This window comes from Scyliorhinus torazame, chromosome 11 (genome assembly GCF_047496885.1).
Source record: "Scyliorhinus torazame isolate Kashiwa2021f chromosome 11, sScyTor2.1, whole genome shotgun sequence".
NCBI classification, from domain to species: Eukaryota; Metazoa; Chordata; class Chondrichthyes; order Carcharhiniformes; family Scyliorhinidae; genus Scyliorhinus; species Scyliorhinus torazame.
Window position 1 is genome coordinate 237,878,145 of NC_092717.1, and position 27,127 is coordinate 237,905,271.

At 47.0% G+C, this 27,127-nt stretch overlaps 1 protein-coding gene across 3 annotated transcripts in view; it reads left to right on the forward strand.

Annotated features, from left to right (window-relative positions):
- stk3 (serine/threonine kinase 3 (STE20 homolog, yeast)) overlaps nucleotides 1-27,127 on the forward strand; it is a 584,348-nt gene that overhangs the window by 221,903 nt on the left and 335,318 nt on the right. For all 3 annotated transcript variants that reach the window (XM_072468459.1, XM_072468457.1, XM_072468458.1), the window contains one exon: nucleotides 567-734. In XM_072468459.1, the coding sequence (XP_072324560.1) occupies nucleotides 567-734 (168 nt within the window). The remainder of the gene's footprint in view (nucleotides 1-566; nucleotides 735-27,127) is intronic.

Sequence of the window (27,127 nt, forward strand, 5' to 3'; positions counted from 1 at the left end):
CTTCTCTACTGAGAACAGTTACCACTTTGAAATCACCAAATGAACATGCCCAGCCCGCAGAATTTCACACACATCCTGCTGTGACTGCAGCTTCTCCAAAACTAAAACCAAACACACCATGTAGCAAATAGCCTAAAGCGAAAGTAAAAGCAGACAGCCCAGCTCCACCCACACTCTGACATCACTGATGAATACCCATTTCTTAAAGGCACATCCACTACAGCTATTTTTACAAAAAACCATTTCTTAAAGGTACTCTCACATGACTATGGCCTTCTTCTGCACTGTAGGGATTCTTTGATTCCATGATTTGTATTTTCTTTTACGTAGCATCATAAAATAAGATGGCTCGTCGAACATTTAAAAGCAGAAGCCAAATTTCATCTGCTGTGACCTCTATATCATTGCAGTGAAGCCTACTTGTGACACTAATGAAGATTATTATTATTATAGCACAGTTCTTTTATCTTTAATTATTTTCACAAAAAATGTTTTAAAAAATACAATGAGAATTTTAAGTACTTTGTTAATTAATAATAACGCTGAAAATGTGATGTGACTTACAGGACACAATGGCAAAACGCAACACTGTGATAGGCACGCCTTTTTGGATGGCTCCAGAAGTAATCCAAGAAATTGGCTACAATTGTGTTGCCGACATCTGGTCTTTGGGGATCACAGCAATTGAAATGGCAGAAGGCAAACCACCCTATGCAGACATTCATCCAATGAGGGTAGGTGACAGCTTATCAATGGTCATTGTTACAATTATAAATGTAAGCAGTATCAGTTTTGCAACATACACTTGAAGTAGTGGTTTTAATAATGGTAGGGAAACCTGATACATAATTCTGTACAATCACAGAAAAGTTGGTACACTACAACCTCATTTGTGACGGAAATTTACATATTGTGTAAAATCTACCGATCAGTGCGTGGAAAGGAAATGAATAGAAGGATATGCTGGCACAGATGAAGAGCGGTGTGAAGAGGTTTGTTTGGGGATTAAATGCTGAAATAGACCACAGGCCTGAATAACATGTTTCTGTTCTGTAAGTTTTATGGCGTTTCTTTGCTTCACTTGCCATTTTCATAAAATCATAGAATCACTACAGTGCAGAAGGAGGCCATTCAGCCCATCGAGTCTGCTCCGACCCTTTGAAAGAACGCTCTACCCATGTCCACTCACCCATCCATCCAGCCGTAACCTCATAACCTAACCCGCACATCCCTGGACACTAAGGGGCAAATTTACCATGGCTAATCCACCTAACCCACACATCTTTGGACTGTGGGAGGAAACCGGAGGAAACCCACGCAGACACTGGGAGACCGTACAAACTACACACAGGCAGTAACCCAAGGCAGGAATTGAACCCGGGTCCCTTGCGCTGTGAGGCAGCAGTGCTAACCATTGTGCCATCGTGCTGCCCATGACCCATTTCAGGCTGATGATCAGTTGTCTCTTCACTTGGCTGTGGAATGCAGCAGTGCAAAATATACCTCTAGAGGCAGCCATCTCCAATTTTGGGCTTGATGCTGTGGGGATATAGCTAGTGCTGTGTCAGACTGTGTTTAACAAGTAATCAGACAAACTATTGTGCCTCCTGGATACATTATAAAAGTGTCAGTCTTTTTTGTAGTGCTTTGGAATAGCAGATGCTTCCATTCGTGCTAGCAACATTTGCAAACTTATCATGGCTTGGAGCATTGTATATTCATGCTATTTTAAAGTAAAATTTAAAAAAAATAAAAATTGTTATGTTGTGCTAATTTAATTGAGGGAAGAAAATGCAGATTTCTTGAGTTCTTTTGAGATGCACATGGCATGCATGGAGTCAATGCAAGGCTGTGTTTTTTCTAATATAAAGAAAGAACAAAGAATGCTGGGAAAGCTCAGCAGGTCAGGCAGCATCGGTGGAAACAAATTTAACATTTCAGGCGGATGATCTTTTATCAGAACATTTTTCCTACATTGTTTTAAATTTGTGGCTAAATGTTAACATGTGACCACTACCCCCTCAGCCTCTATTGCTCACTTTCAGGGCTCTTGCTGTGCTTTGCTGTATCCTGGCTAAACTAAGTGGCGTATTGATTACTATTCTGCTGGATTTAAGGTAACTCGTGGTCTGTTTATTGGGAATCCTCTGAGAACAATTGATCCTCCTCCTCCTTCAGGTGTCGAGGGTGTTTGCAACCATAAACTCCCATTGGATTGGTCTGTGGTTATGCTTGACTGTTGCCTTCTGCTGTACAGCTGACCAGGAAACTAACCTGCTCTTTATTGTCTGTCATTGGACATATTGGAAGGATTTACAAATTGTTAAGCAACCTGTTTGGCCACATTCTGAATGCACTTTCAATGACTATCAAGTCCTGAAGTGGAATTTGAACCTTGAGCTCCTGACCTAGTGTTTAGGATACTACCACTACATCATAAGACCTCCCAAAACAATTGATAATTCCTCGAAATATTGGGTGGAATTTTCTCATTCTTAGACTGTGTCAATCAGGTGGGAAAATAGTGGTGTGGCCTGCCAGCTGTACTGCTGGCGTTTCTTGCCCTATTTTCTGACACACAGTCAAAAAACAATTAAGGAGGTGGGTGCGATCAGCGGTCAGATGTTATAAAAAATAGTAAATATCACAGACCCCCACAGAAACAGATTTATCTACCCCCCCCCCCCCCCCCCCCCCCCCCATAGATATGGAACACCTGGCACTTCTCCCTCGGCACATCCCCTGAGGGCAGTGCTGGAGAGCAATGCCCAGCCATGATCCCCTCCTCCTTGGGGGGCACGGAGGCAGCTGTACCCATAGAATCCCTACAGTTGGGGAGGCAATTCAGCCCACTGAGTCTGCACCGACCCTCTGAATGAGCACCCTACTTAGGCTCACACACCCGCCTTATCTCTATATCCCCACCGAACCTGCACATCTTTGTGACATGAAAGGGCAATTTGGCATGGTCAATCCGCCTAACCTGCATTTTTGGATGGTGGGACAAAACCAGGGTATCTGGAGGAAACCCACGCAGACGGGGGGGGGGGGGGGAGGGGGGCTGTGAGGTAGCAGTGCAAACCACTGTGCCGCCCAGCCTGTGCATCCCCGGTGAGTTCTGTTCGCCAGTTCCCGTTTTAAAAATCTTGTTGTAAACCCCGTTGACGTGACAGCAGGCGCAGCGGGTGATTACTTTACAGCAGGGAGGCCCGCTAGGTATATGTAAATGATTAGAATGGGGCTCCTGTCATTGCATGGTGGGGACCCCATGATATCACTGACAGCGGATGGGTCAATTGAGCAGGAGAATCCTGCCGGCAAAATGCGTTTTGGGACTCCCGCTCGATTCTCTGCAGCCTCCACCATCCCCCCTTTCCGAAAATGGGGACGTAAAATCCCCCCCATTGATTTCTGAATTGGAAAGGAAGTATTCTTCCCTGTGGTCCTTCTGAATTTCTTTAGATTTGCATAAGAAATATGAAACAAGATGGCTGGATTTTCTTTTTAAGTTGTGAGTACCCATTTTTGGACATGGTATTCCATTTGTTTTTTATATGACAATTTTTATAAAGCACTAAACTTGTACATTGTCCAATCAAATTTGTATTTGTGCAGTGCCTTCATCAGAAAAAAACCTCCAAAACTGTTTAGTAGGAATTTAAACAGACAAAAATTGGAGCTGAAGGCGAAATGAGGAGAATTTCTTAAAGCTTGATCAAAGGGGTAGGTTTGAATTAGGTGAGTCAGAAGCATTATCGAGAGGCTTAAGAAGGGAATTAAAGAGATTCGTACCTAGCTGAGAGTGTAACTGCCAATTGTAGGGAGAAGAGGGTGGGGGTGCATGAGAGGTCATACTTGGAGGATTGCAGAGTGCTGGAAATGTTGCAGGGCTGGAAGAGGTTACAATGATGGCAGGATTTGAACATGAGGATGAAAACTTTAAATTTAAGTTTAGTGGACTGCAAAATATTCTCGTGAGCGTAGGGGTATAAGGTGAGCAGGCCACAGTGTAAGTTAGGAGATGGGCAGTAGAATTTTAATTGATTTCAAGCGGAAGATGGGAGGCTGGCCTGGTGAGCATTCGAAGAATTGAGTCCAGCTGTAACTAAAGCAGGAATAAGGATTCTGTAAGAGAGGGCAGCACGGTGGTGCAGTGATTAGCACTGCTGCCTCACGGCGCTGAGGTCATAGAACATACAGTGCAGAAGGAGGCCATTCGGCCCATCGAGTCTGCACCGGCTCACTTAAGCCCTCACTTCCACCCTATCCCCCTAACCCAATAACCCCATCTCACCTTTTTGGATACTAAGGGCAATTTAGCATGGCCAGTCCACCTAATCAGCACGTCTTTGGACTGTGGGAGGAAACCGGAGCACTCGGAGGAAACCCACGCAGCCACTGTGTAATATTACATACCACTATGGAGGAGAACGTGCAGACTCCGCACAGACAGTGACCCAGCAGGGAATCGAACCTGGCGCTGTGAAGCCACAGTGCTAGCCACTATGCTACCGTGCTGCCCAGCCCTTGACCTGGGTCACTTTCTGTGTGGGGTTACACACTCTCCCCGTGTTTGTGTGGGTTTCACCCCCATAACCAAAGATGGGCAGCACGGTAGCATTGTGGATAGCACAATTGCTTCACAGCTCTAGGGTCCCAGGTTCGATTCCGGCTTGGGTCACTGTCTGTGCGGAGTCTGCACATCCTCCCCGTGTGTGCGTGGGTTTCCTCCGGGTGCTCTGGTTTCCTCCCACAGTCCAAAGATGTGCATGTTAGGTGGATTCGCCACGATAAATTGCCCTTAGTGTCCAAAATTGCCCTTAGTGTTGGGTGGGGTTACTGGGTTAAGGGGATGGTGTGGAGGTGTTGACCTTGGGTAGGGTGCTCTTCCCAAGAGCTGGTGCAGACTCGATGGGCCGAATGGCCTCCTTCTGCACTGTAAATTCTATGATATTCTATGTTGTGCAGGATAGGTGGATTGGCCACGCTAAATTGCCCCTTAATTGGAAAAAATGAATTGGGTACTCTAAATTTTTTTTTAAAGGATTCTGGAATAGATGGGATAAGTCGGGGCGGATTTGTTTATTCATTTGTGAGATGTGGTTATCGCTTGCTGGGCCAGCATTTATTGCCCATCCCTGAGGGTATTTCCGAGTCTACCACATTGCTCTGGGTCTGGAGTCACATGTAGGCCAGACCAGATTTCCTTTCCTAAGTGGCATTAGTGAACTTGATGGATTTTTATGACAATTGACAATGGCTTCATAGTCGTCATTAGACTTTGCATTCCAGATTCAAATTGAATTCAAATTCCACCATTTGCCCTGGTGGGATTCGAACCTGGGTCCCCAGAGCATTACCCTGGGTCTCTGGATTAGTAGTCCAGTCACAATACCACTACGCCACTGGCCCCTAAAACATGTTATGGAAGTGGAAGTAGACAGCTCTTGTACTGGAATATACATTGCATCAGAAGCCTTCTCAAGGGCAATTAGACGTAGGCAATTAATGCAAGGCTAGCCAGCAATGTCCACTTCCTCAAAAGAATAAAAAAGAGCTCCAGTCATCTTCATATTGTGACCATTGAGGAGAATGTTATCATTGGCAATGGAATGGCGGTTGTGGTGGAGACAAAGACAATGACATCAGTCTTCCAATTTGGTGAAAATTGCAGCTGGATGTCAGACAGGCAGGTTGACAATTCAAGCATTGGAGGAGTTGATAAAGGTGCTGGTGAGGCAGAGCTATAGATAACGTCAGGTTTCACATTACACTGATATCATGCCTAGGGATGATGCTGCTGAGCTGGGGACTTTTATATCCGTAGTCAATTACCTCACTGATGGGTGTCATAAGGGTTACAACATTCCACCACCCCTTCCCCCAATCCAGGCACGGCCACCACATGTAGCTATGGACCAGCATTTTCATTTTCTAGACACCCGGGTGTCTGTTGTATGGATCCCGCAGTATGGTGTCTCGTACTTGGTGCAAGATCACAACACGGGCTCCCCACAGGAGCTCAATGCTGAGCTCCAACATCTTGGTTGCGAAGTGCCACAAGTTGTCAGGTAGTTTTCAGGTCTCATCGCCGTACAATACCACGTGGCGTACATTTGACAATATGGGGTCATTTTGCTTTTACTCCTGTATGCTAGTCGTGACTGGCAGAATGTCCATGCAATTCAGCGTGGCAATGAGTTTGTCTACTCTGGGAGGAGTGGGGGTCGTGTCGGCAGTGGGAGCCTGCTTAACGCACCCGTTTTCGCCACCTGCATCCCTGACCGATGCTCAAATGTATATTCGTACGCCACTAACAGTAGGGCGTCATTGGCAGAACTGTCTTGTCTTCAGGTAATGGCTTGTGATACGTCATGATCGTGAAATGGAGGCCGTATACATATCGGTGGAACATTATCACCGCAAAACCCTCCTTTTCAATTTGAGTGCAATTACGCTCTGCAATCCGATCGGCTACTCTCTCCCATCACCCATGTGATGTGACAACATGGCACCAATGCCATATGGCGAAGCATTGCATGTGACTAACAACGATTTGGATAGGTTGTAATGCGTCAACAGGCCGGATGACGTCAACTGTTTTATTTTACCTGGGTGAAAGCTTCCTCCTGAGGTGCTCTCCATGCCTAGTCCAGGTGCTTTTTCAATAGAGCTTGTAGTGGGGTGGGGGGTGGGGGGGGGGGTGAGTATGGCCACCAGTCCAGGGATGAACCTCCGTATTCATTTATGAGACCTCAAAAGAAGCGGGGTTCAGTTGCATTATTTGGAGTTGGAGCTCAACGGATTGCTCGTACCTTCTTCTACCAGGTGCAGTCCATCTCGGTCCACGGAATATCCCAAGTAGATAACCTCCTTGGCGTGGAATATATAATTCGTCCTCGTGAGGCAGACGCCCGTTTCAGAAAATCGGCAGAGGACCTTGTCTAGGTTGCTAAAATACTCTCGTTCCGTGACTCTGGTGACCAAGTCATTCAATTAAACCGTCACACATGGCGATATTTTCGCAGGATGCGCAGAATGTTTTCCATGACACGTTGAAAGATAGCATGTGCTGCCGATACTCCAAATGGCAGCCTTGTATACTCTGAAAGGCCCGGTGTGTGTGTTAATGGTCACATAACGTCTGGACTCTGGGTCCAGCTCCAGCTGGAGTTTGGCGTGGCTAATGTCGAGCTTTGTAAATGAATGTCTACCAGCCAACTCCACGTACGAATCTTCAATCTGCGACATTGGATACCGATCCAAACGAGAAGCCTTAGTCACAGTTAACGTACAGTCAAACTGTTGTGTCTGTCCTAAGTACGAGGATTACCGGTGCCGTTCAGACAGTGAACCGTACCAGCCAGATGATCCCGAGGCCTTCTAATCGGTTGATCTCTGTCTCAATTTTTGGCAGTAGTGCACAGGGAACCGGACAGGCTCGGAAATACTTGGGTTGTGCTTCAGAGTCCACTTGTATTTTGGCTGTGGATCCCTTGATTGTACTCAAACCTGCTTGGAAAATGCCTGGGTACTTTCCTAAAACCTCATGCAGCCCACTGCTGCCCATCCAAATGAACTGCTGTCAGTCCACACGGAGGAGTTTTATAAAAATATAAATTTAGAGTATGCAATTATTTTTTCCCAATTACGGGGCAATTTAGTATGGCCAATCCACCTGCACTGCTCATCTTTGGATTTTGGGAGTGAGACCCACGCAGACACGGGGAGAATGTGCAAACTCCACACGGACAGTGACACGGGGCCGGGATTGAACCCACGTCCTCCGAGCCATGAGGCAGCAGTGCTAACCACTGCGGCACCGTGCCGCCTATAGGCGGAGGAGTTGCGGCCAATCGTGACCCAATACGCTAGGTCCAGGGTCCTGCACTATAACCAATGGCAGTCGAATGCATTGCTGTCCAGAGGAGAGTGGGGGATCATGTGGTGAGTCGTTCCCCTGTATAAGTCGCCAGTCACGCTTCTGTGTCCCGCAGGCAGGCTCAGCTGTTGCACACTGGTCCTAATTTTCTTGAATGTTTGTTTCCCAAGGACCGAAACAGCAGCTCCCATCCAACTCCATCTCAAAGGTGTGCTCATTCACCCGAATGGTGATCCGAATGGATGCAATTCTCAGCGCCGTAGTACAATTTAATTGCGTACAGTTGTCATCCTCCGCTTGGTCCACGTGGAAAGTCCATGTTCAGGGCTGGCATCTGACTTGTACAGGATGGTGTGTCTGTTGGCTGCCCTGGGGCTTTCTGTCCTTGCGGCTGTTCCGGCCACAAGTGGCGCAGAGTCTGGAGTCACCCTCTCCCGACTCAGGGGAGGAATCCTGTCTGGCTTTCACAGTCCTAGCGCCACGGGCTTGGCTCGGTAATGAAATGAAATGAAAATAGCTTATTGTCACAAGTAGGCTTCAAATGAAGTTACTGTGAAAAGCCCCTAGTCGCCACATTTCCGGCGCCTGTTCGGGGAGGCTGTTACGGGAATTGAACCGTGCTGCTGGCCTGCCTTGGTCTGCTTTCAAAGCCAGCGATTTAGCCCTGTGCTAAACAGCCCCTTCGGGGCCAAGGTGGAGCCCTGGGGGCGCTACACCGGGAAGGTGAACGTCCCACGCTGTTTATCCCCATCCTAGATGGCCCTTGGAGTTTCTGGACTCTCTTCTCTGCCCACGAAAGGGAGATTTCCACGGCCTTTTAAAAGTCCGATATTCTGCTAGCAGCTTGCGCTGGGCCACCATATTGTTCACTCCACATACAAGTCGGTCCTGCAGCATCTCTGGAAGTGAGGCTCCATAGTCGCAGAATTTCACCAATTTCCGTAATCTCGTCACGAACTCCGTAACAGACTCCCTGGAGTCCTCTTGGCCGTATTGAAACAGCATCGTTGTACTATTACCGAAGGCTTGGGGTGATGATGATTCGCCACCAATGTCATCAGCTCTTCGAAGGTCTTGGCCTGTGGGGTGTGTCAGACTTTTTATTACACTGAAAATGGGGGCCCCAGAGGTGGTCCGGAGGATCACCACCTATCGCTCGTCACCATCAACGGCGTTAGCCTTAAAGATAGCTCTGTGGATTGCGACCAGTCCTCCAAGCCTGAATCAAACACATCAAGACATCCAAAGATTGGCCCATTCGAAATGTTGCAAACCTTATTCCAATGCAAAGAGAGAAAGTAGGCGTGTTCCAAACAAGTAGCAGCGCTGACTGTAGCTCCACTTTACCGTTGTCTCCAATATTGTTGTTACTGAAGAGTCAGGTACAAGAGGATAGCGCAAACTGCTTATTGTTAAATCAAACTATTTCCAGGTTACAATCCAGTTCCCAGCCGGAACTTCTCTGCCCAGGCTCGAATTCCACAAGGCTTACGGGAAAGCTAATCAATTCATCCGCGTAGGTCTCGTGAGGATAATAACACCTGCCAAACATGGAGATCATCTAAAAAGATTAACACGTGCACTGATTTGCCATGTTGAGCCAGGAAGAGAATAAATGCTTATAGAGTAAAAGCTAGTTTTTGGAAAAAACTTTGGTCTAAATCATAGAAATTGCACAATGATTAGTAGGACTGACTGGCAGAAAACTCTTGGAATGTTTAAACTTGGGAACTGTTGCGATTAGAAATCATAGTAAATTTGTGGCAATTATTCTTGATTAAATTGGAAAGCTATGTACAGAATTCACAAGGTAACAGTTAAGATATGATTTTGATCGAATTTGTGACTGTAACTAGATATGTTTTATGTCTGAGAACACTTTTTTGGAGGGTTTATCGTGGACAAAAGTCAAGTTGCAATATTTTGGGCTGTTTCATTTGGATATTTGCAAAATGCTGTGTCTCCTGTAACAAGTGAGAGGTTTCTGCCCACGTGCCTCCCTGCTGACTAATATCAAAAGAGGAAATCCATTCTGTCACAATTAAACTTCCGTAAACCTGCCCATGTTTCCTTGGGTATAAAATATCAGTGTGCCAACAAGTGCTTTTGAAATTCAGGGCGGGTTGTCCATACCCCCGCGGCGTGTTTTCCGATGGCGGGTGGCTTGCCATTGGCCGGCGGTGGTATCTTCCAGTCCCACCGAGGTCTGCAGCGTTTTGCGTGTCATGCACCCGAAGCTGCCGGGGATTAGTGCCACTGGAGGTCGCCATCAGTGGCGGGAAGGGCTGAAAAAGTTCAGCATCAGTATTTGAAATGTAATATTTGCTTCACATCACCTTCCAATATTTGTTGGGCTGATGCTGTTGGAAAATAATTTTTTTAAATAACCGAGCTGCAGTTTTTTCCAATTAGTGTTTTTCCTGTGCAGTTTAACCTGACTTCATAAGAAAGCATGGAGATGTTAATTTTGTCACAATTTGGATATTTAATTGCCAAAGGTAAGCCTGAAAGCCCAGGCTAACTTCACATGCTTTTCCTGAAGCTGGTTGAAAGTTTGTGGTCTTTGCTGCTAAATTGTACAACAGCAGAATGCACACAGGAATAGTCTTGTGTCGTACTTTGCTCCAGGCATGTTGGTATATCCACAAAGGAACTGAACTGTCAGTATGCTGTTTTCCCAGTTAACTACACTTACCCTTGTGTGGAACCATTATCTACATGGGGTTCACTAGGCAGGAAATAGCAAATACAGTAAAAACAAGCTGAACTTCTCATCACTGTCAGACATTGCTACAGATATGGCATATTTTAAGAACCAGTTCAAACCTTAAAGACAGCAAAAGTTCAAGACACAGAAAAACTGAATGACTGTATTTGAAGGCTTGAATCTCAACATGAAATGAATGCAAGTGAAGTATTATTGTAGTAATTCTCCCTGAAATTTTGACTTGCACATCTTGTACTTTTTGCCACTTAAATTACTGAAGAATAATGAGTAAACTGAAAGTTTACACAGTATTGGTGTAAGATGTTTGTGTGTTAGATGTTGGCATTTCAGTCAAACCTTTTTAAGCTGTGGTAATGCTATGAAAGATGTTCCAGACACCAGAGGAATTGTAACCAAACTTTCTTGTTTTGTTGGAAAATGTGCTGACTAGAAACCGGATCTTTGTATTCATGACATTAAATTATGACCTTTCTATATTTCTTTGAACTTTCAACGTACTTGATGTGTGATTTCCTCTTATTGAGCTTTTAAAATTGTCATGTTGGGAATGATCATGCTTCTACTTCAATGAATACCAACTTACTTGTAATGTTTATGCTTTAAATGGCATACTTTAATGATACATTGGAAAGAAAAAGTGAAAATATTGAACTTAGAACAAACCTTTTTGATCATTTGCTCTAAATAATCCTTTTTGTGGTTTGGTGTCAGATTTTTGTTTGATGACGCCCCTGTGAAGTGCCACACGAAACCGTACTACATTGAAGTCACTATATACATCCAAATTGTATATGTAAATAATGAACAGTTGTCTGAGCACTGATTATTGTGGCAGGCTGCTTCCCATCTTTTGTCAGTCTGACTAATTACACTTAATCTTTACTCTCTGGTTTTTGTTTTACAGCCTGGTTGTTATCCATTCTGCTACTTGTCCCCAATTCTCTGACCTTAGTCATGGGTCTGCATGTGATATTTATCAAAGGGCTTTTGAAAGTCCAAATATATTCCACCTACTGCATTACGCAGGTCTTCTCTTTAAACTCTGCTTGAGCAAATTGTCCAAATGAGTGTTGTTCAATAAATTAGCTATTAGACACATGCAGCTTATTAGAAATCCAGGTGTGATTGCATTTACAATTCGTAAATAAAACATGAGTAATCATTGGGTAAGAGTGATCTATAATGATCATTTGCAGATTGTGTGAATGTATACATGAATCTTTTATGCGTTATCTGGTAACATGGCTAGATGAATTCCAGAATTCTATGAATGTACTTTACTTCCTTGTTTACTGAATGTTGTAGATGATTGTTATTGCTTACACCATGTTTAAAGCACAGAAATAGGCAATTTAGCCCAGCAGATACATGCGCAGAGGTAGATGAAACATTTGATGCCATTATAATACAGTCTGGGAATCGAGAGTTATAGCAGTTGTAAACCGTTTGCACAGCAGTCAAGACAAAAATGCTAAAGGGGTTGGTATAAAATACTGGACTGGATTCTCTGTTAAGTGTGGAGCGGAAGCTTTGTTTAAATGCGTCTTTTGGAAAACCTGGTCTGAATTTCTGAATGCAAGCCACTAAGGAAAACTATTATTGAGACAAGATTTAGGCCAGGATTCTCCAAGCCCACGCCGGCTCGGAGAATCGGAGATGACGCCGAGACAGCCCGCTACCCTGGTCCGGCGCCGGGACGCGATTCTCCGGCAACTAGAGAATTGCCGCCAGCTGCGCGTGCGGTCAACACGGCGCTGGTCGGGGATCGATGAAAGAGGCCCCCGCTGCGAATCTCCGCAGTCGACCGGCCGAGTTCCCGCCAGCGTGGTTCTAACATGGTGCCACTGGACGGGAGCTCGGACCCGTGGCCGCGGTGGCCATCCTGGTGAGGGGGCGGGGGTATCAGACTCCGGGGGGGCCTCCATGACGGCCAGGCCCGCGATCGGGGGCCGCCGATCGGCGGGCGTGCGCGATCGGGGGGCCTACCTTCTTCCGCGCCGGCCCGCTGTGTGGTTCCACCATGTTGCGCAGGCCTGGTGCAGAAGCGGCCGCTGCGCGCATTCGTGTACCCACGTACCCACAGCTGGCAGTGCAGGGCCGCGTATCGCCGCCGGTGCTGTGTGCAGCACTCCGGCGTCGTGCTGGCCCCCTGTGGGCCACGGAATCGCCGGCATCAACACTTAGCCGTGATTTTAGAGAATTCTGGCCTTTGTTTTTTGGGACTGGAGTTTGGAAGCACTCATGTGATCATTATCTGGGGGAATTCTGAGGAGACATACAGAAACATTCACTTGGGGTGCAGAGTGGAGTCTGTATATTTGACCACAATCATCTTGTGTGCTTAAGAGACTTTGTGTTAATGAGACCACTGTAGTTGAAGATCATAGAATCCCTAGAGTGCAGAAGGAGGCCATTCGGCCCATCGAGTCAGCACTGACCCTTCAAAGGAGCACCCCATTCCCGTAACTCCACCTAACCTTTTGGACACGAAGGGGCAATTTAGAGTGGCCAATCCACAAACCTGCGCGTCTTTGGACTGTGAGAGGAAATTGGAGCACCCGGAGGAAACCCATGCAGACACGGGAGAAAGTGCAAACTCCACATAGTCACCCAAGGCCGGAATCGAACCTGGGCCCCTGGCACTGTGAGGCAGCAGTAGGGCAGCACGGTAGCACAGTGGTTAGCACTGTTGCTTCGCAGCGCCAGGGTCCCAGGTTCCATTCCTGTCTTGGGTCACTGTCTGTGCGGAGTCTGCACGTTCTCCCCGTGGCTGTGTGGGTTTCCTCCGGGTGCTCCGGTTTCCTCCCACAAGTCCCGAAAGACTAGATGATAGGTGAATTGGTCATTCTGGATTCTCCCTCTATATACCTAAACAGGCGCCGGAATTTGGCGACTAGGGGCTTTTCACAATAACTTCATTGCAGTGTAAATGTAAGCCTACTTGTGACAATAAAGATTATTTAAAAAAAAGATTATTAACCACTGTGTCATCCTGTTGCCCTACTTGTAATCCATGTTAATCGTTAAATCTCTGCACATTTGTTAATCTAATGAGGTGTAAAGAAGTATTGTATGATAATCCAATGTTTGATATTTAATAAATGTTTTTTCCTTGTTCTTAAAGCTAATTAGCAGTCCTGTGACTCTGTTCCTTCACGTTTTATTTTTAAAATGTGGGCATCGCTGGTGAGCATTTCTTGCCCATCCCATGTTCTTGCCTCCCATTTCTCATTTACTGTTTTATCTACCAGACCTAGATTCTAATGCACCTGGGCCAGATCTCTCTCTAACTCACTGAATTAGCCCTCTTCTGGTTTGCATATTGATCGTTCCTTTGTTCTTGTCCCTTTCCATAGCTCCTTCGAAACTGATGACATTGTAATCACTGTTTCGCAGAAGCTGTTTCATTGTAATATGATGCACTTTCAGAACAAAATCCAGTTGTGCTTCCTTCCATGTAAGGCTGGAAACAAACTGTTTATAAAATGTAGTTCTGTGTACTGCCAGGGACTCAGATCTCCTCTATAAAGGATTTTCTGGCTTCAGAAACATCAGCAACCTGGTTATCTCGAAATAGCGCTAGTTCCGCCTGTGACTGCAAAGATCAAATCCCAAGAAGTTGCACAAAGACCCAGGAGTTATGTCATAGAATCATAGAATTTACAGTGCAGAAGGAGGCCATTCAGCCCATCGAGCCTGCACCGTCCCTTACAAAGAGCACCCTACTGAAGCCCAAGTATCTACCCTATCACCGTAACCCTCACTTAACATTTTTTGGACACTAAGGGGCAATTTAGCATGGCCAATCCACCTAACCCACACATCTTTGGACTGTGGGAGGAAACCGGAGCACCCGGAGGAAACCCACGCAGACACGGGGAGAACGTGCAGACTCCGCACAGACAGTGACCCAGCCGGGAATCGAACCTGGGACCCTGGAGCTGCGAAGCAACTGTGCAAACCACTCTGCTACCGTGCTGCCCATGTCACATGACAAACCCTCCCTGTAATTTTACCGTGTGAAGTAAAGTTTGCAGACTGCCATTTTTCATCTCTCAGGCACCAGCAGGAAGGAGCTTTGTCCAGATTTTTGAATACCTGGCTCCCCTTCTACACTGTTTTCTACTGGAACATCAGAATCTCTGTACCAATTCCTACAAGACTAATTAATCTCTAGGTACCTCTCCCATCGTGGAAGTCACCGTTGCTGGAAAAGTGGATTACCCAGCATCAGGTTTAGCTTCTGTGAAGGAATACACCATTAGACTTTTCATTCTGGACTCTGGATTCACATGAAAAAATAATTCTTATTTTGTCTACGCTTTTTCCTGTACTTCTTACTTTCCCTTATTCCTCTTTATTGTATGAATGTATGTAGTGACACCCACTCTCCGCATTTTACATGTGTGTAACATAATCTCACCCGGTGTTTTTCCCCTATCTCGAGTTTGCTGTGGGGCCATTAGTGGAGGAGTGGATCACTCCAAAACTGAGTGGTTCCCAAAATATACAAATGGGGAAATCAAAAATCAAAAATGCCTTTCTGTTGACGGATGGGTGGTGGGAGGCAAAATATGGGCTGTTTAAATTAAGTCCCCGCTTGTCTGCAGCAGTACATTTCAGGAATTATTCACTCCCTGTCCTTTACACTTTTTTGCTCCAGTCTACGTTAGCAAAATTGAAGCCCCCTTTATCACTACTATTGATGCTTCAATTTTTAATTGTTTTTTTTTATTCGTTCATGGGACGGGGACGTCGCTGGTTGTGCCAGCATTTATTGCCCATCCCTAATTGCCCTTGAGGGGGCAGTTAAGAGCCAACCACATTGCTCTGGGCCTGGAGTCACATGCAAGCCAGACCAGGTAAGGATGACAGATTTTCTTCCCTAAAGGGCATTAGTGAGCCAGATGGTTTTTTTTTAACGACAATCGACAATGGTCATCATTAGACTTTATAATTCCAGATTTTTATTGAATTCCAATTTCACCATCTGCAGTGGTGGAATTTGACCCTGGGTCCCCGGAGCATTACTCTGGGTGTATGGTTTACTAGTCCAGTGACGATACCACTACATCACCAATGGTGAAACTGATGAAGAGTGGTACAACGAAACAGGAAAAGGTATTGGGCCAGATTCAACTGCACTGGAGAATCTTGCACTGTACCCTTTAAGTTGGAGTTTTCCCCTCGCCCTTCAGTTCGAGTATTTTTGCTGTGCATGTTACTGAAAATACAAGCTGATAAATGGCATCTGGGACATTAATCACTGAGGGGATCGCAGGATTGAAAAAGAAACAGGAAAGATGGGGAAGGAAGTAGTGTTCTTTCGACTCAAAACAGGTGCAGAAAGAGAAATAAAGAGAGGAAAGAAGAAGTGGATGAAGGGGAAAAAAGTTGCAGAAACAAAAACTTTTTTTGCAAAATAAACATTTTGTGCCCCTATTTGTCTTTAATATGACTATGCACTTGATGTTTATGACCGTTAAATATCATCTGAACTGATTTGTTTCTACAGAATAAAGCCATTTTCTTGCATCTTTTTGTGTAATCAAGTAGCACACTGCCAAGTGCATAAGTATTTGCAATTTGATGACCCTAATGAAATGCTAATTGGGATAACATAGTATACAGTGATTTCCCTTTTTTTCACCAGAATAAGGTTTCAATTAAATGTATGAGCTCATCTTTTCTGGTCAAGATGCAATTACAAAGGAAATTTGAACCACGTATTTGAGTTGATGAATGGATTTCCTATATTTTGATTAATCATGCAATAAAGTAAGCAAGGATTTATACAGCAATTGAAAGATTACTCTAGCTGCATTTATAGAACATTTTTAACTGAAGTTCCGCCTTTTTTTGAAAGTGAATTGTATTAGGTAATGATGTTTTACTTTTTGTATGTCATAGCTGCTTAAAAAGATTTTTATAACGCAAAAACTAAGAGTCTGCTTTGTCATTTAGTTCTTTCGATAGAGCTGAGGGGTCAAGTTAGACTTCCATTTCAAAACAGAAAAATATTAAATAGATATTTTATGTTCAGCTTTTGGCATTAATCCTGAAATTTCTATTCCAATATTGAAGTTTCATTGAGGAATGAAGAAAGGTATTTTAAGTGCAATAGTTCAGGAGTCCTTAAAAATGTTTAAAATAGTTATAACTTTTGATTCTACAATTTGCACCAAGCCAATGAAAATGCAGTTCTATAGTTAAAGGTAAGTTGGCCCTTACCATGCAGTTATATAGTGAGGCTCCAGTGACAGTGCGAAGCCTGAAAATAGCTTTTGGTTCATAGATCATTGAAATTACACTGCAGAAGGAGGCCATTCGGTCCATCGAGTCTGCACCAGCCCTTGGAAAGAGCATCCCACTTAAGCCCACACCTCCACCCTATCCCGTAACCCAGTAACCCCACATGACCTTTTTGGACACTAAGGGCAATTTAGCATGGCCAATCCACTTAACCTGCACATCTTTGGGCTGTGGGAGGAAACCAGAGCACCCGGAGGAAACCCACCCAGGCACTGGGAGGATGTGCAGACTCCGCACAGAATGTTATCCAAGCCGGGAATCGAACCTGGGACTCTGGAGCTGTGAAGCAACAGTGTTAGCCACTGTGCTGCCGTTCCTTCAGCTTTGATTGACTCAAAAGCATACATGAACAATGGTAGATGATAGAAATTACATTTAAAGTGAGGTTTTCAGTGGTAGTTGGGCAGAATTAAGTGTTTTTACAGAGGTGTGGAGAATACGGGGTTGGAAGCTCAGCTCAGGTTCAGCCAGAATGTTGGGGTTGCACACATTGGTTTAGCCTGAGAAAGTTTGCTGACCAAGGCGTTGAAGTCGATGACTAAGACGTGGAATTTGAGACCAGAATTAGTGGCTTTTGTATTACAAGCACATTGTAGAATAGTGACAGCACACACAGAAATCATTTGCCCAGTTGTGCCTGCCTGGCAGAAGGATAGGACTTGTGCTCAGGTCCTTTCGTGACAGCACAGCAAGGCACTGGCAGGTTTGGGAGCAATGGGGGAGGTGTTAGAAGGGAGTCAGACTCTGGCTTATAGGTGGGGTCCATTGTTGTGGTCTCATTCTGGATGCCCAAGGGAGACAACCTGCACACCACGGATCAATAGGCAGGGAAGGGATCTTGAGTTTGAAGCAGGGCAGGTCCAGCTTCAGGGGGAGGAGGTCAATGTTCTCTGCGGGAGAGTCGAGGAAAAATGAAGGTAGGTGAAAGGTGATTGTTGGCTCCTTGAGGGATTATTGGGGAAGGAGCAGGGTATTTTAGGGACATTTATGGGAGATGGGAGGATGCTTGAGGGTAATGGAGTGGGCTGGAGGTGGAGTGGGCCCAGCTGCAGGGTTGCAGTGTTAGAGTCCATTGACGTAGCTGCTGAGAAGCTGCTACCTTCCTATAGATCAGGTGCTGCAAGGAAACCTTCGCCTCACAGATGAGGAAGGAGCCTATTTTGGGATGGGAGAAGTGATCTATGCGAGGGATCATGCATTTTCATTGTTCAACTGCAGATGCTCGCGGAATGAAAACCATGTCAGGAGAGGCTCTCAAGACATTGCCTGACTCCTTCACACAGTTCATTTTGTGGATCTGCAATGGGTCTCGTGCACCCAATCATTTTACAAATTTTGGTGGTGGAGGAGAGGATTCTCCAGAGGAACAACATGGGCCACAAGGTCATCGGCTGGCTCTAGTCAAGGAGGAAGGATGTTAGAGGGAACTTGACCAGTTCAAGTATGAGGCATGAAGGATTATTAAATTGCTCTTTCAACAAAACCACCAGATAATTACGGGTGATGAAACCAATTTTGTGCATCTTAATGATTTAATCCCGAAAGATATTTAAATCAGCTCATACAGCAACCAACTGTTTATCAAATAATGTTCGGGTTTTTGGACAAGAGGAGAAGGGCAGCAGATACCTGGGAACACCACCGACTGGCGATTCCTTCAAGTTATTCACTATCCTGACTTGGAAATATATCACTGTTCCTTCACTGTCAATGGTTCAAAATCCAGGAATACCCTCCCTAGCAGCACTGTGGGTGTACCTACATCTCCGGGTCTCCAGCGGTTCAAGAAGGCAGCTCACCACTACCTTCTCAAGGTAAACTGGGGATGGGCAAGAAATGTTGGTCTAGCCAGCAATGCCCACATCCTGTAAATGAATTCTAAAAATAAGCTGCGAGATCTGGGAACTTATTTTGAATTTTGGTCAATATATGTGTGAAGAAGACTGACTTCTTTGATTTCATTGCCCTTTGTAGTTGGGTAGCATCTGCAAAGTTGTCTCTTTTGCAATGAGTTTCTGAATTCATGGCATGTATTTAAATAAAAAGATGATTTTGGTTCTAGCACAAATCTGGAACATTTACTCATTTGTTTCCCCGACCAACATAATTTCTCAAACAAATTTTGTTTTAAATCCATTAGCCAATTTCCAAGTATCCTGAATCCCATAAGTGTGAGCTCCTTTGTGTGCAGCTTTGTCGGATGCATTTTGGAGTTATAGGCTACAGACTACGCTAGTGACTCATTGGTTGTCTCTGAAATGCTTGAAACACCACTCCACATCTTTCGAGGTCAAATCAAAGATTTTAAAAACAAAATCATTTTTACGGGATGTGGGCTTCGCTGGCTCGGCCTGCATCTGTTGCCCATCCCTAATTGCTGTTGAGAAGGTGGTGGTGAGCCGCCTTCTTGAACTGCTGCAGTCCCCGTGGTGCAGGTAGACCCACAGTGCTGTTAGGGAGGGAGTTTTAGGATATTGACACAGTGACAGTGAAGGAACGGCCAATATGTTTTCAAGTCAGGATGGTAAGTGACTTGGAAGGGAACCTCCAGGTGGCAGTGTTCCTATGTATCTGCTGCCCTTGGCCTTCTAGATGGCAGTGGTCGTGGGGTTGGAGGGGTGTGCTCCATGGAGGTTTGGTGAGTTGCTGCAGTGCATCTTGTGGAAGGTACACACGGCTGCTACTGCATATCGGTGGTGGAGGGATTGAATGTTTGTGGAAGGGGGAGCAATCAAGCGGGATGCTTTGACCTGGATGATATTGAGCTTCTTGAGTGTTGTTGGAACTGCACTCATACAGGCAACTGGGGAGTATTCCATCACACTCCTGACTTGTTTGTTGTAGGTGGTGGACAGGGTTTGGGGAGTCAGGAAGTGAGTTACTCGCCGCAGTATTCTTAGCCATTGACCTGTTCTTCTTGCAGCCATAGTATTTATATGGTGAGTCCAGTTCAGTTGCTGGTCAATGGTAATCCCCATGAATGTTGATAGTGGGGGATTTATCGATGATAATGCCACTGAATGTCAAGGTATGATGCTTGATTCTCTCTTATTGGAGGTGGTCATTGCCTGGCACTTGTGTGGCTTGAATGTTACTTGCCACTTGTCAGCCCAAGCCTGGATATTGTCCTGGTCGTCCTGCATTTTAATGTGGACTGCTTCAGTATTTGGAGAGTTATGAATGGTGCTAAACATTATGCAATCATCAGTGAACGTCCCCACATCTATATATAATAATCTTTATTGTCACAAGTAGGCTTATATTAACACTGTAATGAAGTTACTGCGAAAAGTCCCTAGTCGCCACACTCCGGCGCCTGTTCATATACACAGGGAGAATTCAGAATGTCCAATTCGCCTAACAAGCAGGTCTTTCGGGACTTGTGGGAGGAAACCGGAACACCCGGAGAAACCCACGCAGACACAGGGAGAACATGCAGAGTCCGCACAGACAGTGACCCAAGCCGGGAATCGAACCTGGGGCCCTGGCGCTGTGAAGTAACAGAGCTAATCACTCTGCTACCATGCAGCCCACACTGACCTTATGTTGGAAGGGAGGTAATTGATGAAGCAGCTGAAGATGATTGGACTGAGGACTCTATCCTGAAGAACTCCTAGGACTGAAATGACTAATCAACAACCATAACTATCTTCCTTTGTGCCAGGTATGCCAGGTATTTTTTTAATAAACACTTTATTGAGGTATTTTTGGTTTTACAACAATGACAAAATAAACAATATACATAAGTCTATAAACATAGTGCAAAAAGCCTGCTTCCTCCCTTACAGGTCCCACCTTTATTAACCCCCTACTCTAAACTAAACTAACCCCCCTCCCCCCCCCCCCCCCCCTTTCTGCTGATGATTAATTTTCTGCAAAGAAGTTGACGAACGGTTGCCACCTCCGGGCAATCCCTTACAGTGACCCTCTCAAGGCGAACTTGATTTTCTCCAAACAGAGAAAGCTAGCCATGTCCGATAGCCAGGTCTCTGACTTTGGGGGCTTTGAGTCCGTCCAAGCTAATAATATCCGTCTCCGGGCTACCAGGGAAGCAAAGGCCAGAATGTCTGCCTCTTTCTCCTTCTGGATTCCCAGATCTTCCGACACCCCGAAAATCGCCACCTCTGGACTCGGTGTCACCCTTGTTTTTAACACCATGGACATGACGTCTGCAAACCCCTGTCAAAATCCCCTGAGCTTTGGGCATGTCCAAAACATGTGGACATGGTTCGATGCCCCCCCCCCCACACACCTTGCACACCTATCTTCTACACCAAAGAACCTGCACATCCGGGCCACTGTCATGTGAGCCCGGTGAACGACCTTGAACTGTATCAGGCTGGGTCTGGCACATGTTGTGGATATGTTGACTCCACTCAACGCATCCGCCCAGAGACCATCCTCTAGCTCTTCTCCTAACTCCTCTTCCCACTTGCGCTTCAGCTCCTCAGTCTGCGTGTCCTCTGACCCCATGAGCTCCTTATAGATGTCGGAGACCTTCCCTTCTCCCACCCACGCTCTGGAAACTACCCTATCCTGAATCCCCCTTGGTGGTAGGAGCGGGAAGGTTGAGACCTGTCTACGTAGGAAGTTCCACACCTGCAGGTACCTGAATTTGTTTCCGCTCGCCAATCCAAATTTCTCCTCCAGCTTCCTCAAGCTTGGAAAGCTCCCCTCTATAAATATATCCCCCATCCTCTCAATTCCTGCCCTCTGCCATCTTCGGAACCCCCCATCCATCCTTCCCGGGGCAAACCAGTGATTATTACAGATTGGAGACCAGACCGATGCTCCCTCCACTCCCACATGCTTCCTCCATTGCCCCCAGACTCTCAGGGCTGCCACCACCACGTGGCTGGTGGGGTACTGTGCCGATGGGAACGGCAGAGGCGCCGTTATCAATGCCCCCAAACTGGTGCCCTTACATGAGGCCGCCTCCATACGCTCCCATGCCGACCCCTCCACCCACCACCCACTTCCTGATCATGGCTATATTCGCCGCCCAATAGTAGTTACTGAAGTTTGGCAGCACCAGCCCGCCCTCTCCCCGGCTCCGCTCAAGCATTCCCTTTTTTACTCGCGGGGTCTTGCCCGCCCACACAAAGCCCGTGATAACTTTGTTAATCCGTTTAAAAAAGGTCTGCGGAATAAAGATGGGGAGGCACTGGAACACAAACAGGAATCTCGGAAGGACCGTCATCTTCACCGTCTGGACCCTCCCAGCTAGTGACAACGGGAGCGCATCCCACCTCTGAAAATCATCCTTCATTTGGTCCACCAGACGGGCCAGATTAAGTTTGTGCAGCCGTTCCCATTCCCACGCAATTTAGATGCCTAGATACCTAAAAATTCCCCCTACCACTCTAAACGGCAGTTCCCCCAGTCGCCTCCCCTGTCCCCTTCCCTGGATCGCAAACATCTCACTTTTCACCACATTTAGTTTGTACCCCGAAAACCGGCCAAATTCCCCCAGAATCCTCATGATTTCTTCCATCCCCTCCACTGGGTCCGATACATATAGGAGCAGGTCGTCTGTGTAAAGTGAGACTCTGTTCTACTCCACCCCGGACCAACCCCTTCCAGCCCCTCGAGGCCCTCAGCGCAATTGCCAACGGCTCTACAGCTAGCGCGAACAACAGTGAGAGAGGGGGCACCCTTGTCTCGTCCCCCGATGTAGCCTAAAATAGTCCGATGTCATCCTATTCATCTGTACGCTCGCCACAGGAGCCTGATACAGCAACCTGACCCAGTAAATAAAACCCTGCCCAAATCTGAACCGTCCCAGTACCTCCCACAGATATTCCCATTCTACTTGATCAAAAGCCTTCTCTGCGTCCATTGCAACCACTACCTCCACCTCCCTACCTTCTGGGGGCATCATGATCGCATTTAGCAACCTTCTTACATTGGACACCAACTGCCTTCCTTTAACGAACCCCAACAGGTCCTCCCCAATCACGTCCGGAACACAGTCTTCAATCCTAGAGGACAAGATTTTGGCCAGCAGTTTGGCGTCCACATTCAATAGGGATATTGGCCTGTAGGACCCACACAGCTCCGGATCCTTATTCCGCTTCAGAATCAGCGAGATCGTGGCCTGTGACATCGTCAGGGGAAGCACCCCTCTCTCCCTTGCCTCATTGAATGTCCTCATCAACAGCGGCCCCAATATCCCAGCAAACGTTTTATAGAACTCCGCTGGGTACCCATCCTGCCCCGGGGCTTTACCCGACTGATGGCCTTCAGCCCCTCCACTATCTCTTCGATCCCGATCGGGGCCCTCAGCCTTTCTACCAGCTCCCCGTCCACCTTCGGGAAATTCAGCCCCCCTAGGAAGTGCCTCATCCCCTCTGGCCCCGGTGGAGGTTCCGACCCATACAGCCTACTATAAAACTCCTTAAACGCCTTGTTCTCCCCTGCTGAGTCTCCCACCAGGTTCCCGTCTCCATCCTTTACTTTGCCTATCTCCCTGGCTGCGTCCCTCTTTCTAAACTGCTGTGCAAGCATTCTGCTGGCCTTCTCTCCATGCTCATAAATCGCCCCCCTCGCCTTTCCCAGCTGCTCCACCGCCCTTCCTGTGGTCAACAAGCTGAACTCCGCCTGTAGCCTCCACCATTCCCTTAAAAGCCCTGCCTCTGGGGTCTCCACATACCTCCTGTCGACCTGTGGTATCTCCTTTAGCAGTCGGTCCGTCTCTGTCCTGTCTACCTTCTCCCTATGGGCCCATATTGAGATCAGCTCCCCTCTAACCACCGCCTTCAATGCCTCCCAGACCACTGCTGCCGAAATTTCCCCCGTGTCATTGACCTCCAGGTAATTCTGAATACATTTTCTCAACCGCCCGCACACCTGCTCGTCCGCTAAAAGCCCCATGCCTAACCTCCAGTGCGGGCGCTGATTATTGTCTTTACTAACCTGTAGGTCAATCCAGTGCGGAGCATGATCTGAGATTGTGATCGCCGAGTACCCCGTGTCCACCACCCCCTTCAGTAGAGCCCTGCTCAAAATAACAAAATCAGTCCGGGAGAACACTTTATGCAAGTGTGAGTAGAAGGAGAACTCCTTTACTCTTGGCTGCCCAAATCTCCATGGGTCCACCCCCCCCCCCCCCCCCCCCCGCCATCTTCTTCATAAGCCCTCTTAGCTCCTTAGCCATTGCTGGCACCCTGCCTGTCTTTGAGCTTGACCGGTCTAAACCAGGGTCAATAACTGTATTGAAGTCCTCTCCCATAACCAGCTTATGCAAATCCAGGTCCGGTATCTTTCCCAGCATCCTCTTTATAAATTCCACATCGTCCCAGTTTGGCACGTATACATTTACTAGTACCACCTGTGCCCCCTCCAATTTCCCACTGACCATAATGTACCGGCCTCCCCCATCCGAAACTATTCTTCCCGCCTCAAACACCACTCGCTTGTTGATCAGGATCGTGACCCCTCTGGTCTTCGAGTCCAGTCCTGAGTGAAAAACCTGTCCGACCCAACCTTTCCTTAATCTAATCTGATCAGCTAGTCTAAGGTGCGTCTCCTGCAGCATTACCACGTCCGCCATCGGTCCTCTCAAATACGCGAACACGCGTGCCCTCTTGACCGGCCCATTGAGCCCACTTACATTACAGATGATCAGTCTAGTTGGGGGGCTCATCCCCCCTCCCTTCGCCGATCAGCCATCCCCTCCCTTGGGCCAGTCGCCAGCCCGCACCCCATGCTTCCACCGGCCCGCCCCCAGGCAGCCTCCGCCCCCATCCTCCTCTCTGTCCCTCAGCAAAACTCTCTCCCTCGTCAGCAGAACATTTTTTCCCCCCTCCCCCCCCGCTAGTAACAACACAAAATAAATCAACCCCTTTGATAAGCCTTACATTTGGTCACCCCCCACTAGGCTTCCGTAAACTAGCCCACCCAGCTAGGTTGGTGGCCCTCGCCCCGGCGCCAGACATTCTCCCACCTATTGTTCCCTCCACATCCTCCCCCCGCTTATACATATTCAAATGAAAAACAATCCCAACACAATTGTCCGATAGAGATAAAAAAAACCCAAGTTGAACACAAAAAAAAGATCAAGCAAAAGATCCAGCATCTGAACAAACACACCTCCATCCCCCAACAGTGCAAATGTAAACTTTACCTCACTTCAGCTCTGCAGCTGGCCCCAGATCCATACAGCAGGCATTACCAATAACGTCCGAAGAAACAAGAAACTTAAAAAAAATAACCGCTCCAGCAAAATTCAAAGTTCTCAGTCCGACACCAGTCCTTTCATTTTTGCGAAGTCCAGCGCTTCCTCAGGCGACTCGAAATACAAATGTTGTTCCTCGTAAGTGACCCAGAGGCGGGTTGGATACAACAGCCCGAACTTCACCTTTTTCTTGAAAAGGGCTGACCTGATCTGGTTAAACCCCGCTCTTCTCCTCGCCACCTCCGCACTCAGGTCTTGATAGATCCGCAGGATACTGTTGTCCCATTTGCAGCTCCGTGTCTGCTTGGCCCACCGTAAAACGCGCTCCTTATCCAGATATCTGTGGAATCTCACCAGCATTGCCCTCGGGGGGTTCCCAATTCGCGGCTTCCTCGCGAGCGCTCTGTGAGCCCTGTCCACCTCCAAGGGTCGGGGGAATGCCCCATTCCCCTGCAGCTTCTCGAACATGGCCGCTATGTATGCCCCAATGACCGCTCCTTTGGATCCCTCCGGGAGCCCAACGATCCTCAAGCTCTGCCGACGGGACCTGTTCTCTTGATCCTCCACCTTCTCCAGGAGCCTTTTCCGCTGGTCTCTTAGCGTCCCCACCTCCAACTCCACCGCTGTTTGATGTTCCTCCTAGTCAGCCAGCGCCTTCTCTACTTTCTGGATCGCCTGATCTTGGGCATCTAATCTAAGTTCCAGCCGTGAAATTGCCTCTTTAATCGGGTCCAAGCAGTCCTACTTCTGCTTGGTGAAGCCCTCCTGGATAACTTGCAACAACTGCTCCGTTGATCGCTGGGTCGATAAGCCAGAGGTTCGGTCCTCCGCTATGCTTTCTCCCACTGCAGCTTCAGCCCAAGCCTTCTCTGTCCTTCTGTTCTGCCTTTGCGAGTACTCCTAGTCCTCCTCTCCATGCACCGATGTGGGAATTCAGTTCACAATTGCCTCTGTCATCAATATTTCAAATCAAGTCCAGTAAAAAAATCAGAGGAAAGGTCCAAAAATCCGACCCAAGCGGAAGCCACCAAATGTGCGACTTGCTCCTTCATAACCGCCACCGGAAGTCTGCCAGATATGACTTTAACCAGTGGAGTGTTTTCCCTCTGATTCCCGTTGTCTCCAGTTTTGTCAGGGTTCCTTGATGCCATACAATGATGCCTACATGGATAGAGCAGGGACAGGAATGGATGTTGCAGGTTCCGGGGTTTAGGTGTTTTAGTAAGCTCAGAGAAGGAGGCAAAAGAGGGGGAGGTGTGGCGCTGCTAGTCAAGAGCAGTATTACGGTGGCGGAGAGGATGCTAGATGGCGACTCATCTTCCGAGGTTGTATGGGCTGAGGTTAGAAACAGGAAAGGAGAGGTCACCCTGTTGGGAGTTTTCTATAGGCCTCCAAATAGTTCTAGGGATGTAGAGGAAAGGATGGCAAGGATGATCCTGGATAAGAGCGAAAGTAATAGGGTAGTTATTATGGGAGACTTTAACTTTCCAAATATTGACTGGAAAAGATATAGTTCGAGTACATTCGATGGGTCGTTTTTTGTACAGTGTGTGCAGGAGGGTTTCTTGACACAATATGTTGACAGGCCAACAAGAGGCGAGGCCACGTTGGATTTGGTTTTGGGTAATGAACCAGGCCAGGTGTTGGATTTGGAGGTAGGAGAGCACTTTGGGGACAGTGACCACAATTCGGTGACGTTTACGTTAATGATGGAAAGGGATAAGTATACACCGCAGGGCAAGAGTTATAGCTGGGGAAAGGGCAATTGTGATGCCATTAGATGTGACTTGGGGGGGATAAGGTGGAGAGGTAGGCTGCAAGTGTTGGGCACACTGGATAAGTGGAGCTTGTTCAAGGATCAGCTACTGCGTGTTCTTGATAAGTATGTACCGGTCAGGCAGGGAGGAAGGCGTCGAGCGAGGGAACCGTGGTTTACCAAAGAAGTGGAATCTCTTGTTAAGAGGAAGAAGGAGGCCTATGTGAAGATGAGGTGTGAAGTTTCAGTTGGGGCGATGGATAGTTACAAGGT